The sequence below is a fragment of the Malaya genurostris genome, chromosome 2 (assembly GCF_030247185.1).
Source record: "Malaya genurostris strain Urasoe2022 chromosome 2, Malgen_1.1, whole genome shotgun sequence".
Lineage (NCBI taxonomy): Eukaryota > Metazoa > Arthropoda > Insecta > Diptera > Culicidae > Malaya > Malaya genurostris.
In genome coordinates, this window is record NC_080571.1 from 92,875,760 (window position 1) to 92,890,219 (window position 14,460).

General features: G+C 36.4%; 1 protein-coding gene across 21 annotated transcripts in view; it reads left to right on the forward strand.

The window, feature by feature from the left end:
• LOC131430093 (TLD domain-containing protein 2) overlaps positions 1–14,460 on the forward strand; it is a 514,027-nt gene that overhangs the window by 427,636 nt on the left and 71,931 nt on the right. Inside the window, exon 1 of one of the 21 annotated variants that reach the window (XM_058594771.1) lies at positions 9,725–10,194. The exons of the other annotated variants lie outside the window; for them this stretch is intronic. Within the exon in view, the coding sequence (XP_058450754.1) occupies positions 10,147–10,194 (48 nt within the window). The 5' untranslated portion in view covers positions 9,725–10,146. Of the gene's footprint in view, positions 1–9,724; positions 10,195–14,460 lie in introns of those variants that run through there. 21 annotated transcript variants of the gene reach the window in all.

Consider the following 14,460-nt stretch of genomic DNA (forward strand, 5'->3'; position numbering starts at 1 on the left):
GGCCAGGTGCCTCAAAACAATGTAAAAAAAAACGAAAAAATATTATCCTTAAATTGCTAGAAAATACTTTTAGAAATGATATAAAATTAGTCCCGAGACCGACAAGTTGGTATAAAATAGGGGAGATGAAGGGCATTTTAGTCGTGAATAAAAATTTTGTTCGACTTTTTCTCGAAACCACGCTTTTTTAACGGAGTGTCACTCGTATTCCAAAACCAAAATTGCAATCAACATGAATCAAACGGTATTTTACTCGTTAGATGTCTCTCTATGATCGGTACTGCAACTAAAAATATTCATTATTATTTAAAAAAGTTATGATCAATAGGGTCGAAAACCAAAAAACGACTTCAATTTGGTTTTTTTGTTGGTGACAATTTTTCATTTTAGTTCCGACCATAGCCAATTTGGTACAGTTTTTATTTAGCTTTCCTGAGATTGGTTTCCAAGAAATGATTACACCCACCACAAAATTGAACAAGTTAGAGCCGTCATGAAAAAAACGAATTATTTTATGAAATATGTAAAAGTAGAATTTTAAAATATAGTTTGAACAATAAATGAATTTAAAGAAAAAAGTTTTTTGGAGGAACCTGACCTAAATGACTTCGGCTGAAGTGTAACAGTATCATTGAAGATATCCATCTCAGCAAAATATAGATGAAAATTCAAATCACCATTACCTTTCACTTTTTCAGTTGAAAGTAACAATCTTTGCAACGTCTCATATTTAAATATCGTATTATTTAAATATATTTCTTGAGAAGACCCAAATTAGCTGCGTCAAGATGTAGAAAAACAAAATTGGATTAATCCACTAGTGATTGTGAAGCCGATTATTTAATGTACGTTAAAAATGGTTTCCAAGTAGGATCAATAGTGATGTCTGTTCTTGTTGACCTGCTGGGAACTCATTAACGAATTGTAGTTTAAAAATACGTCAAAAAAAAAATTTTAGAAACACGATTAAAATTTATGAATTGTTTTACCTCATGATGAGAGACTGCATTAGCAGCAAAACCCAACTTTTGAACCGAGATCCGAAGGACCGAATGTTGTTTACCATTCGACGCAATGCGATGAAAATATGCTCTCAATTTTCGCAAAGATAGCTTTATCAATTTACGTGAACTTAGATTCAAATGAAATTATGTTTACTCAATTGAGTTCCGATGACCCATTTCGTATACAGTGCAAACCATGTTTCGAAGTCACAGTTCCTTCGACCAGCCCCGCCTCAATGCAAAGCTTGCTTCAAATGGATTCAAATATTACACATAAACAAGGATCAAGCAATCGACGCGTGTTTTGTTTTGTATAATCTAATTTGTTTTGTTTCGTATATCTAATTTTCGGAAAGCCAATTATACCCTTGAGATAATGAGATATAATATGTAATATTTGAATATTTTTCCTATTGACGTTCCAACATGAAGCTCTTATAATAAGATAAAGTTTTTCCCACTTAAAAACGTATTTTGTTGTTTCATATGTCAAGTTCTTTGGAGATGAGATAAAAAATGCAAATCTATGAATATAATATAGAATGTTAAATTGAATTAAATCTAACTTCAAACCACATTTAAATACACTTCAGTAGTAGGATGTCAAACCGAAATATATGCAAACCAATTCGCCCCCTCATATTCTGCTACCTACGCAAATCAGGTTAAGAAAAGACCGAAGAATAAAATCGAAATTAAAATTTCAGTAAAATGATCATAATTTTATATCCAGCGGTAGCAGAATCAGGGTGTGGAGTGTTGGGATTATGAGTGAAATATTGCAAAAGAATTACTCTGAAGTGAGACTGAAAATTGAGCCACACTTGTTGGACCGCAACTTTACTCTAATCTTTTGAATCGTTAAAACCTTACTTAAATTTGTTGGAGATAATATTGTTTTCTCTACATGCTTAGTTTAGTTTGCGTTCACCAAATCCTCATTTGCTCATGGTTGAATTGGTAATGCAGCTGCACGGAATCGGACCGACTGACTGGAAGCTACCGAAATTTGATTATTCATCCAGATTTTGAATAATAGAAGTACTCAACGGTTCTAGGAATATTCTTTCATTAATTCTTTTAGTTGTCTAACTTCTAATATTCAGTAAATCAAAATTAGAGAAAAACAGTCTTTTCAGCGGATACTTTTGAAAGAAGCTTTCACATACCTTCTGTTCTAGAAACATTAGACGTAGTATTTAAATTAATTAGACGAATGTTACATCGGAAATGGAATTTCATATTTCAGAATACGGATTCTACATCACCATTTGAAACACTGCAGTATTCTGAGACTTCACTGATACATCCTCTCGATCCGATAAAATCCACAAATTGCGCAATTCTCGATAGCACGATTATTTTCGTATACAAACGTCAGTTAATTCTGCTTAACAATTCGCGTACGCCGGAAACGAGCGACAGCCGAATCAGCCTAATCAGGTATCGTTTTCGGATGATGATACCCCGCCGAACCCGTCCATCACGATTAATTGAGTTTAATTGGTATCTCTTTGTTAGTTCAATTCGATCGGTTCCATTCAAAACACACCCAATCCAAACCAGAACCGGACGGTCGCAACCAGAATGTAACTATAGCAATCCGCGTGGTCACTGTTCCCTGCTGTATTCTATAACCGACATGCAAAGGTTTATTGAATTAATTCCCGCCAATTGTTCCGGGACCGGGAACCGCCAGAACCCGTTTGAGTTGGCGAATTCAGTTCCATGTTTTCCCCTCAGTCCGATAATTTAACTTTTATCAAAAACTGGAACACCCGTAATTGAGTTGTGACTGATAAAACTTTGTAATGACAGAGCTCAATTGTAAACATTGATGATCTATCACTTGAATGTGTTTAATGCATTGTTTATCAACAACTTTAAATAATATAATTCATTTTACGACAAATATGGTGATAGTGAGAATATTGGTCATTTGATTAGAACTGTTTGTTGTTGTTTCTGTTGATGATAAGAAAAAATAAATTATTTATGTTCTTTTTTCGTTAACTTAAGTCTCAAAATAAAACCCATTCACAACCATGTCTAGTTTTCATGGATAAGAATATGTGAAATCAGATTTACTTTCGAAACTCATACAAAGCAGAATAGAAAATTGCTTACTCTCGAGATGATAGAAATTAAATCAAGTAATTGAAAGAGCGAAACCACCTCAACGTAATGGTTGTATGGAGATACAATTAAACAAAACTTGTAGCTCAGTAAATGTCCAATTAAAACGTTGACATGATGCAGTAACCTTCCGACAACAACGGCGTGTTTTTTTTTCTACAAGGTGAAATGCATTTACGCACAGAGTGTGGGACTCTCCACAGGACTACCACTGTATAATTGGAACTACCCACTAAAACTCCTTGGATCTCCAACCCTACCTCCCCGGAACTACCGTTAGGTATTACTTCGGGGTGGAAGGCTATCGGTGCTCAAAGCACCCTTCCCGGACTTATGCAACGTCATGGACGTTTGCGTCTCTGCGTCTGCGTCTCTCCTACTTTTGGGCCATTTGGGCAATCGCGGCTGCCTGTTGTTCTGCGCTCCAATTCCGCTGCAAGATGCCCGCGATCTGGGAGGTCGCGGTCGACACTGCATTCCAGTTCTCTTCGCTGAGGCAAAAAAATAAATAAAAAAATGCTAAAAGTACTAAACAGTTATAAACATGTAATAAACTCCATAAATGGATTCATGGGATAGAAAATATTTGTCAATAAATCGATCTTTAGTATAAATGCACCTTTACAGTTCTGAAAGCGAAGCAATAAAAGCTGCCAAATTCACACAATTTATTCGGTAGGGTGATAAAAGCACGTCAGTTTTACTCGTGTATTCACGTCCTCCAGTTATGTCTGTGACATTAGCCACCCGCATTTTTTATTTTATGCGATCATCACTGAATTCAACTAACTGCTGATTCCTCCCATGAAAAGCAATAGTGGTTTAGGTATTAAAAACAATTCCAGAAATCAACAGCAGACACCGATTCGGGTGAAATTTTGATTGTATCTTTAGTGAAGCAAACCATTCATTTTGCATGGATGGAGAGAAAAAATCCACTTCCGATTAATTTCGAATGTATGTTGGCAAGTACTTTACCTAAATCACTTATTATACGAAACATGGAGTTTAAAAATTAGTTGTAGGGTACTTTAGTACTCCATCGATTAGGTACTCCTTCAAATATGCACTGAAAAAAATGTTCGCTTTGAAAATGTAAAAACTAACCGAAAAAATGAAATAAAAGAAATACGCTTCAGATTTTTGTTTAATACTGCCGTTATTTTCAAATCGTTGTAACTCAGAAACTATTAATTGTGTCGATTTATTTTTTTTTGTAGAGGCAAAAGCCGCCTTGTTATCGAAGTTGACCATGAACATCATTCAAATTTGGTCTGTACTTAGTCATAAGGGTCGTCCCGGGTTGGTGGTTCCATGCACAGGGCACTGGTCTTACAAACCAGTTGTCGTATGTTCGAGCCCCAACCTGGAAGGATTCGTAGCACTACCCATGCAATGGTTCTGTACACTCTGAATCGGCTGCGAAGACTGTTGAAACAGAAGGTCAAATTCCACTACAGGAATGTAATACCAAGGCTTTTTTAGTCATAGCAGTTGTGTTGGTCATTCAAATGAATTTGGAAAAATAGGCTAATGTTAGGTCATGATTGCATGATTGCAGGTTCCTTTTTCTATAAAAAAGTAATATAATTGCTGTAAACCGATAAAGGAAATAACTGGTCTATTCCAATGCACAGTGGTACAGGAAGAAAAAAATGCAGAAAACGATTATTTACGCTTTTATAGTTGGATTTGGAGATGTAAAGTCTTCAAAATACTTAACAAACTGCGTTTTTTATCTATGCGGGAGGTCCTAAAACAAATCATTTTTAAACACTATTTCAAAAATATGAAACTATTAATTTTAAGCAAATTTGTTGAAGATATTAGATCCGTATCTCTTAACGTTTTGCCTCTCTCTATAGAAAGGTATTAGAATTGCTGGAAAAGCCGACTTTCGAACGGAGCCTCGGAGACCCATAGTTTCATATACCATTCGACTCAGTTCGACGAGATCGGAGTGTGTGTGTGCACTTTTCGAAGATATTTTAACGCGCTCAAATTTTTCAGAGATCGCTGAACCGATTTTAATAAACTTATGCTCGTTTGAAAGTTACTGTCGGGCCACTGATCAAGTTCGAAGATCAAATGGCAATGACTTTTGGTTCCGAAGATATGATGGTATAAGTGACGTAACCGACAACACACGTTGATTTTTACCGCTCTTATACATATAAGGGTGCCAATATTTTGGGATCACTTCTAATTTCGCTCAAAAGTTTAAGCTCCTCGAAAAATGCCCTCATGCAAAATTTGAGCTAAATCGGACATGCGTAAGAGGTGCTGTTCAACGGTTAAAGTTTGAAAATTTTCGATCTTTAAAAAGCACCATAGTGGAGAGTACATGAAATTTCCGAAATCGAAAATTTTTTTTCAAGCCGAAAATCTTAAAATTGCATGAAACGTCAAGATTTAGTTTTATCTAAAAAAAAATTGTTTTTTTTTAAATCGACTCTGTGACTTTGAAAAATTTAGAAAGTCCCAGAAAGTTGATTTAAAAAGAAATATTTTTCGAGATGACACTAAATCTCGACGTTTCATGCAATTCTAAGACTTTTGGCATCAATTTTTTTTTCTATTTCGAAAATTTCATGATGATTTTTCTAGACATAAATAAATAAATGGTAATTTGCCTAGATATATGAAAATTCCACTTAGTGGACTAAGAAGGATTTTTTTAAATTAGCATCACTCTTCTCATACAAATAGGCAACACAAATGTCAAGCACTAGGCGACTGTGTGACATAAACACTGAAGAATGTTTTTGTGAATTACTCTAATCAATCTGAATCAATTTCTGTCAAAATGAGTGTCCGAAATTATTTAATAAAAGTATGAAATATATTTTCATGAGACTGTTATGAAAGAAGAGAAAGGCATTATCACACCACTACGTGGGTTAAGAAGGGTTTTTTTTTAATTTAGACCGATTTACATATACTAAGTTAGAGTACTTCCTAAAATAACAGTTTTTCAGCATTTATTTTTATTTGAATTTTTTCAATAAGTTATGTACTAGAAAATTCAAGAGCCTAAAAAGACACAGCTTTCGGTGAAAGAATTTTTTTTAAAGAGTTGAGTTATGAGGAATTTTATCAAGAAAATATGCCTTTTAATATAACTATATCTCAAGATTGGGCGATCCGAAACAAAATCTTCTGATTGCATTTGAAAGCTTGTACTGTTTTGTATAGTTTGTTGGAAAACTGTTATTATTCTATCTCATTTAAATCAAAATTTCGCAGAAGCATTTTTGTGTGTTGTCATATAGCATCTACCTTAGTAGTACACTAAGGAAAGGTAAGAAAGAGAAGTGAGAGTATATTTTCATAACAGATGTTTACAAACCATTGTTTGGACATTTGGTGTGCGTATAGTAAGATACCCGTAAAAAAAAAACTGTTGATTTTACAGCATAAACAATTAATTCACAATTAGATCTATTGGTTACAATACATTTTATTGTAGCTTGACAAGATTTTTTTCGTTCCCAACCATTCAATATATTGTTTATCCGATTCTACAATTGAATTTATTGTACACGTGGTGTTTCGAAAAATATGCAAATTGTATATTTAATTGTTTTCCAAGAAAACATGTATGAGAAAATTTTATGATTTGAATTGTTACGATACTTAACAACCTATACATTCTATTGTAAAAAGTATGTTCACAATTAATTGAATAGTGTATAACAATACATTAAAATATTTTTCAATGGTCAAAGCAAAATTGTGCAAGGTTTTGTAATAGCAAATCGTATTGTTTTTCTACAATATTTTTTATTCGGTTATTGCTATTAAACTTTTTGCCTTTCTTATATATAAAGGTTATTCAATCACTGTGAAAACCGACCTCTGAACCGAAGCCCGGAGAGTCGAATGTCATACGCTAATCGAATGTTTGTGTGTGTGTATGTGTATGTCTGTGTGTGTGTGTGTGTATGTGTGTAGGTGTGTGTGTGTAAGTGTGTATGTGTGTGTTTATCCCATTTATGTGCACACATTTTTTTCGGAGACGATAGAACCGATGCTCCAAAACTTACTTCGGCCACACCGGCTTCCGATTGCGTGTAAGAAAAAAAGTGTGTTGGTTTAAAACATGGAGCTAATCGATGTTCGAAAAGTATCTGTACAATGTTCATATTTACGAGTATCATATCACAGTATTAGATGCCGCGTATTCTATGGAAGGGAAAGCTAGTCAGTGTTTATGATTGTTTTGTTCTTCCAAGAAATAATGGGTTCGGATGTCATTAGCCTTAAGAACAGATTTTCTAAATTAATCTGCCTGTTGATTTTCCTTGTATTATTTTCTTCAAATTTTTGAATTCATTTGTTTCTCGTTTCTGCTACTTCATCTGAGAACATTCCAATTAGAAGTTATTAGATTTTACACGAACATAACACCTAATTCGATGAACGGATGAATACATTTTGACAGGTTTAATAGTAATATCACGTGTTTCATTGATGCAAAATGAATAGTTTTACATCAGGTCAATGATATGAAAGACTTTACATGGTTGATAATCTTGTTTAAATTGTTCAAATGGAACATTTTTAATGTTAAGCGCTGTCATCCTGTATGATATCGTTCAAGAAAGCTTGCACGAAATTTTGATTTAAATGCGATAGAAAAAGAACTGTTTTCCATTTTTTTTTCACATACTATACAAAACAGTATAAGCTATCAAATGAAATCAAAAGATTTTTTTCGGATTGCCAAGTTTTGAGATATCGTTTTTTGAAAAAGGCATATCTTTTCCTATTAAAATTTTTCATAACTGTTGAACCGGACAATACATTTTTTTTCCTTTCACTAAAAGCTGCACTTTTTTAGGCTCTTGAACTTTTTGGAACATAACTTTAGTGAGAAATTTAATAAAAAGTTAAAGAAAAATCTGTTATTCTAAGAAGTACCCTAACTTAGGATATGTGAATCGTTTTAATATAAAAACGGTTAGAGCTGCAGATCTAATATCTTCAACAAAGTTGCTTAAAATTGATAATTCCAAATTATTGTGGAAGAATGCGTTTATTAAGTGCAACTAATGTCCTGAAGACTTCACATCTCTAAGTCCAGTGATAGAGATATAGTTTCAGATTACGGTCGCAGAAGAAGTAATTTGAAATTGTTTGCTGCATGAAGAAATATCTAACAAACTACATAAACTAAAACTAAACTAATGCCGTTTTTGTTATTAGTGCTGCATCGGTGTTGTGTAGCAGTAACTATATTCGTTCCAATTTGGGTGTAATCAAGGCATCCTTCTCTTCCCTACACTGCCATAAAACAATTTTTCGATTAAAAAAAATGAATTTTAGTCCAATCCACTTAATTCTAACCTTGCCAGCGTGCATTCATGATTCGGAATAAATTATAGACGAAACTGAACAAATTTGACAAGGATACAAGAAACGATTCACGTGTGATCTGTCAAAAACATTGTTGCCAAAAAGATACCAGCAAAAAAATCTCCCTTCAATAATGTTTCGTGAAGAAATTAATTAATCATTGGGGTATATTCAAATTAATATTACATTGGAACATACTTTTAGATGGAATGAATATTTTATCATTTAATAAAAAAAATCGTCAAACAGGCAAATATCGAATGTTTATGGGGTTTGACTACTTCTATATGGATGCGACAGTAACATCACCTGTATAAAAAGTTTTACGTACTATATGGAGTGATCTTTTTGAGAAACTTATATTATCATTCTATGCTTTTACTGAAATGACTTGGTTGATATAGTAAAACTATTTATAATAAATCTATCGATTTTGTGAAACTGCATGGTATTAAAGATACCTTTTTGTCAGTTGATAGTATTCCAAATCTTCCCAACATCAAAGTTCCAGGCGAACAAATCTCCTCCGGGGACTGACAGGGTTAATCGGGATCTTGCTGCCGATCCCAGCTGCTGCACATGCGGTAGATCCGCTCTCGGCTGTGTGTGCATGATCGGTTTCGCCATTGTGTCGTGTTTTGATTACAGCAGAAACTCTTACGAGCATTTATTTATATATTCTTGCGCTGATGTACCGAACCTACCTTCGAATTTTTTTTTCCGCCTGGCCGACCGACCGATCGACCGACCGACTAGTGGCGGTGGCGGCAGCGGTAGCACACGGATGGCACGGCAGTACCGCACATCGCAGCGCCAGTCAGTCCATTTTCGTTCGCGTTCGGAGTGGTATATTTCAAGAGTGATCCAACTCGACGTGCGCACTCTTCTACTCTCACCTCGATCGATGAGACCGGGCTGCTGCCTTTGGTCCGGACTAACCTTTTTTTTGTTTCTGCTATAGAGCCGTTGTTGCAGTCCGATCGATTGTGTGCGTGTGTGCGTGTAGTGTGTCTTCAGTAAGATACATACTGTTTTTCTTTCCGAGATCGTCCTTTCAGTTCGTTTTGTACCACGAAGGGGTTTCAGTTGCTGCAGGAAAGTCAACGTTGAAAGAACGCCAATTTTTTTAGTGTGTGAATTAAGTGTGGGAATCAATCGGAAGTTAATGTGGACCCGCTGGAAAACCGAGCGAAAAGCTGAAACTGTAATTGTTTGAGCTGTTGCTTTTTTTTGCTCTTATTCGCTTTTACCTAACCGCCATCCTAATTAACCAGCCTTCGGTAACGCAAGCGACTTCCTAAGCTGGCTGTGAGTGTGCGTGTGTGCATTTGATATTTACCCCCTGTTTATTTTTTATCGAAAACAAAACCGAAACAAGGGCGACCGAGGATTGCCCTGTGAAAGCGATTTACGTTTGGAAATGGTTTAAACTTTTCATTTACTTTCCCATCATATGTGATATTACGTCGAATTGAAGTGATCTGTGACGTGTGACGCTTTCTAATCTAAAACCCGGTGCTGTGATCTCCAAAACATAAACAAAACACCGAAACCAAACATAAAACCATCGCGGAAAAAGCTGCCAAAGGTTATCATCACAGGATCAGTCATCATCGCGCATCGATCGCAATCACACAACGATCGGACCATGTCGAAGTCCAAGTTTAACCGCCTAACGCGGTATATCAAGAGTAAGGTAAACTATTCTGTTGTGATTGTCAATCAAAATGTATTGAATATTCCACTGAATAATCGCACTTCTCAATGTACGACTCGATTCACCAGTTTTTTTTTGCTTTGAAACTCTGACATCGATCGGCTTAAGAGCGCCAGCGCTAAAAAAAAGAAGTTTGTTTACAATTCAGTTTCGCCAATTTGAACAAGTGGATAATTCAAGTACGTCTATCAAACGGTACATGGCTTGTTGCGTGTTCTATCAGGCCAGCTTTGTGAGCCTGTTTAGTTGTGCTTTTGTGCAGGCATGAGAAATTTATTCATTATATTCGATTTTGAGACGAAGTAAAGTAACTTACCACTTTGAAATTAGCATTTGTTTCATAAGAAAACAGTATATAGGTTTTCAAATCGAAACAGTTACGAAGTTTTCTGTTAAAGTTGAATTGATCGTGTTTCGAAAGGCTATAAGGATGTGTTATTTTGCTGTACTTTTGTGTTACGCAATTCCAGATATGAGTAGAAAGTCCACACTCCGATTTGAATAAAACTTTGACTACGTCTTCTGTATAGCCAACCATTCGCTTTGCGTCGATGGTGAGACCAGTCCAACAACGGGTTTTTGAGCTACCAATGTTGGTTTTTTAGAATAAATACATTTAAGAAAGGACAGAAAAAATACCTTATGATCAAAAAAGAACCGGAATTTTATTAAAAAACGCAAAATTTCAATTTTTAATAAATTTCTTTATTATCGCCTTCAAAGTACTCTCCTCCTGCGGCAATACATGCATGCCAATGCTTGATCCAATTTTCCATACAAGTTTTATAGGCCGCCGAAGGTATAGCCTTTAGTTCATGCAGCGAATTCGCTTTTATGGTATCTATGGTCTCAAAACGCGTTCTCCGCAATGGCAATTTGAGTCTGGGGAAGAGGAAAAAGTCACACGGGGCCATATCTGGAGAGTAAGGTGCTTGGTTGATGATATTGGTTGAGTTTTTGGCCAAAAACTGCGACACAACCAACGCTGTGTTAGCCGGCGCATTGATTGAAATTCAGCTTTTTTGGCACCAGCCGAGAAGCGACGCGTTTCAAACCCAAAACATCAGTTAAAATGTGTTCGGCTGACACGATTAACCAAAGACACGAATCACCAAAGGCCTTTTCTAACATTTTTAACGTTTCGGAACACTTAAATCCATTTGCAACACAAAATTTGATGCACGCACGTTGTTCCACACGAAAATTTTTCAACTTCTTTGTATAGACGCCAAACAAAAACTAATCGTACGATATGCGTCAAAATTTGACAGAATGTGTATAAAAGTGTTTCCAACGTTGAGAGAATAAAAGTTTACCGATTGGACAAGCGCGGGAATTTTTGAATGAAAATTCCGGTTCTTTTTTGATCATAAGGTACATTTAAGAACAACCCTGTGCCCTGTAGTTCCGGAACCGGAAGTAGTATCCACAACAAATTTATAAATTCCGTATGAAACTGTAAGACTTTTACTTTGAACCTATAAGTTTGTGAAAATCGATTTGGCCATCTTGAAGGAAAGTGAGTGAGACCCTTTTGCAAAACTGCAAAAGGGTCTCACTTAATCACCATTTCCCATTCTTCCGAAACCGGATTCAGATGAACGGAATAGCCGAAGTTGGTTTGTTTACCAGCAACAGATATGACTTAAAAATTGGAACAGTTTTGAACGTAGTTAAACCTAGACTTACTATCTCATGCTCTATTTCGATTAAATCAATTAAACGAAATCTAACACACGAAGCGAACCTGAGTTTCTGTTACTTCTGCATAAGGAGTGTATCGAAAAGTAGTTAGCAACATTGATTATTGAATAAAAAAGCGAAAAAAAAACATATTTTGACATCAGTTTTCGATATATTGTAGAATAATTACACAATTTCTTTTGTGACCTTCCTGGTGGCAGCTGTCCAGTTTTTTTTGAACTGCATGTTTTGGGACACTGTACCTTCCTTTCGAAAGTGCCGCTTGACAATTGCCCAATACCTTTGAATTGGCCGAAGATTCGGGCAGTTCGGTGGGTTGATGTCCTTTTCCACGAATTGTACATTATTTTTTGACAACCACTGTAGAACGGAGTTGGCGTAGTGGGCTGAAGCCAAATCTGACCTGAAGAGAGGAGAAGCCTTATGCTTTCTGTACAGTGGCAGCATTCTCTTCTTCAAACATTCTTCCTCGTACACTTTGGCGTTAATTGTGCCCTTCGTGAAGAAAATCGACGACCGCAAACCACAGGTACAAATTGCTTGCCAGACCAACACCTTCTGCCCAAACTTTTCCATCGCCACCGTGGTGTCAGCACCGTCCAGGTCCTGGTACACCGATTTCGTATAATATTGCGGTCCGGGCAGAGCTCGAGAGTCTTCCTTGGCGTAAGTTTCGTCGTCGATCAGGATGCATCCGTCTTTATTCTGTAGAATCCGGTTATACAGTTTTCGCGTTCTTGTTTTGGCCTGAACTTGCTGTACCAGGGACTTTTTCGGCACCCTCTGTTTCTTGTACGTTTTCAGGGAGTTCCTAACTTTGATCCGTTGAATCATCCCGATGCTGGTGTTGAACTGCTTGGCCAAATCCCGCGTCGACGCCGGTGGGTTTTTTCCTGATTGACTCAACCACTTTAAGGTCCCGGCCGGGCTGGCTGGGACCCGTTTTCCTACCGGATCGGGGCAAATCCTTCATGGAAAGGGTCTTACCGAACTTCTCGATAATATTTTTGACACTGGTGTGGTGCACTTTCACCCGTTTTGCAATTTCGTTGTACGTGACACCACTTTCTGAGCACCAAGTGTGCAGAATTTTCGCGTTTCCGGATCAATTTAACTCATCATTGAAACGATAAATCGTGCCGAAACCAATGGATTGCGCAGCTGTTATTGACATATCAACAAACATGTCACCGCAAAACACGCTGCAAAAAATTAAGCCATTTCAGAGTAATAACTGTTTGAATGTTGCTAACTACTTATCGATACACTCCTTATGCAAGCTAAACAGCAGCAGCATAAAACATGTAGTAGGATTATTATTTTTATTATTATTGCTATTATTATTATTATTATTATTGACATCACTACACCACCGTCACGGGATCACTGCACTAACGGATGTGAAATTTTCATATTTTTTCAAATAAATTTGAATCCGACATTCGTTTATTCTTTCGGTCGTACTGATCATAAAATAACTATAATTTTTATGCATCGCAGCACCGTCTTGTGCCAATATTACACACCAGTAGCAGACATTCGTATCCGTTTCGTTTTCTTTATAGCGTGTGCGAAATAAAACAAAGCATGCATCGTTTGTTTTGTGTTTGCTTCTTCTTTTGGTATTGTCATTCTATATGGCGATTTGAAACGCTTTTGTTCCGGAACCGGAAGTCGGATCCGGATAAAATGTTCTAGAAATATTTAGCAAACTTATAGACCTTTCATTAAAATCTTAGTTTGTGAAAATCGGTTGAGCTGTATCGGAGAAAATTGAATGCACATTTTTTCTCTAATTATCGTATATTACCATGTAACTCCGGAACCGGAAGTCAGATCCAAATAAAACGGAATAGAAGGATATGAAACCATAAGACTTTTCATTTGAAGTTTGTGAAAATCGGTTAAGCCATCTCTGAAAAAAGTGAGAGCATATTTTTTCATTTTTTGGTGCATATCATCTTATATCTCCAGAACCGGAAATCGGATCGGGATGATATTCAATAGCAGGCTATGGGACCATGAGATCTTTCATTTGAATCTTAGTTTGTGAAAATCGGTTCAACCATCTCCGAGAAAAGTGAGTGCATATTTTTGTTACACACACACACACACACACACACACACACACACACACACACACACACACACACACATTTGCTCAGATCGTTGAGCTGAGTCAAATGGTATATGACATTCGGCCCTCTTGTCCTCGGTTAAAAAGTCGGTTTTCACAGTGATTGCACAGTCTTTCTATATGAGAAAGGCAACAAGGCACACTCTCTCCAACTTAGCCGGTATTTTACGAATAGTGCCACCGGCCCATAATCCACACCAAACAGTGACTTTTTGGTGTACATTGGTAGCTCTTGTAATGCTTCTGGCTGGGCAATTTTGCTTGTTGCCGTATCCGTTCAACCAGAACACAATTTTTCGTCGTGTTCGTCGTTGAACACAATTTTTCGATAAAATCTTCCTCCAACTTTGCCAGCGTTCATTCATAAAGAAATTATAGACCAAACTGAACAAATTTGACACTGA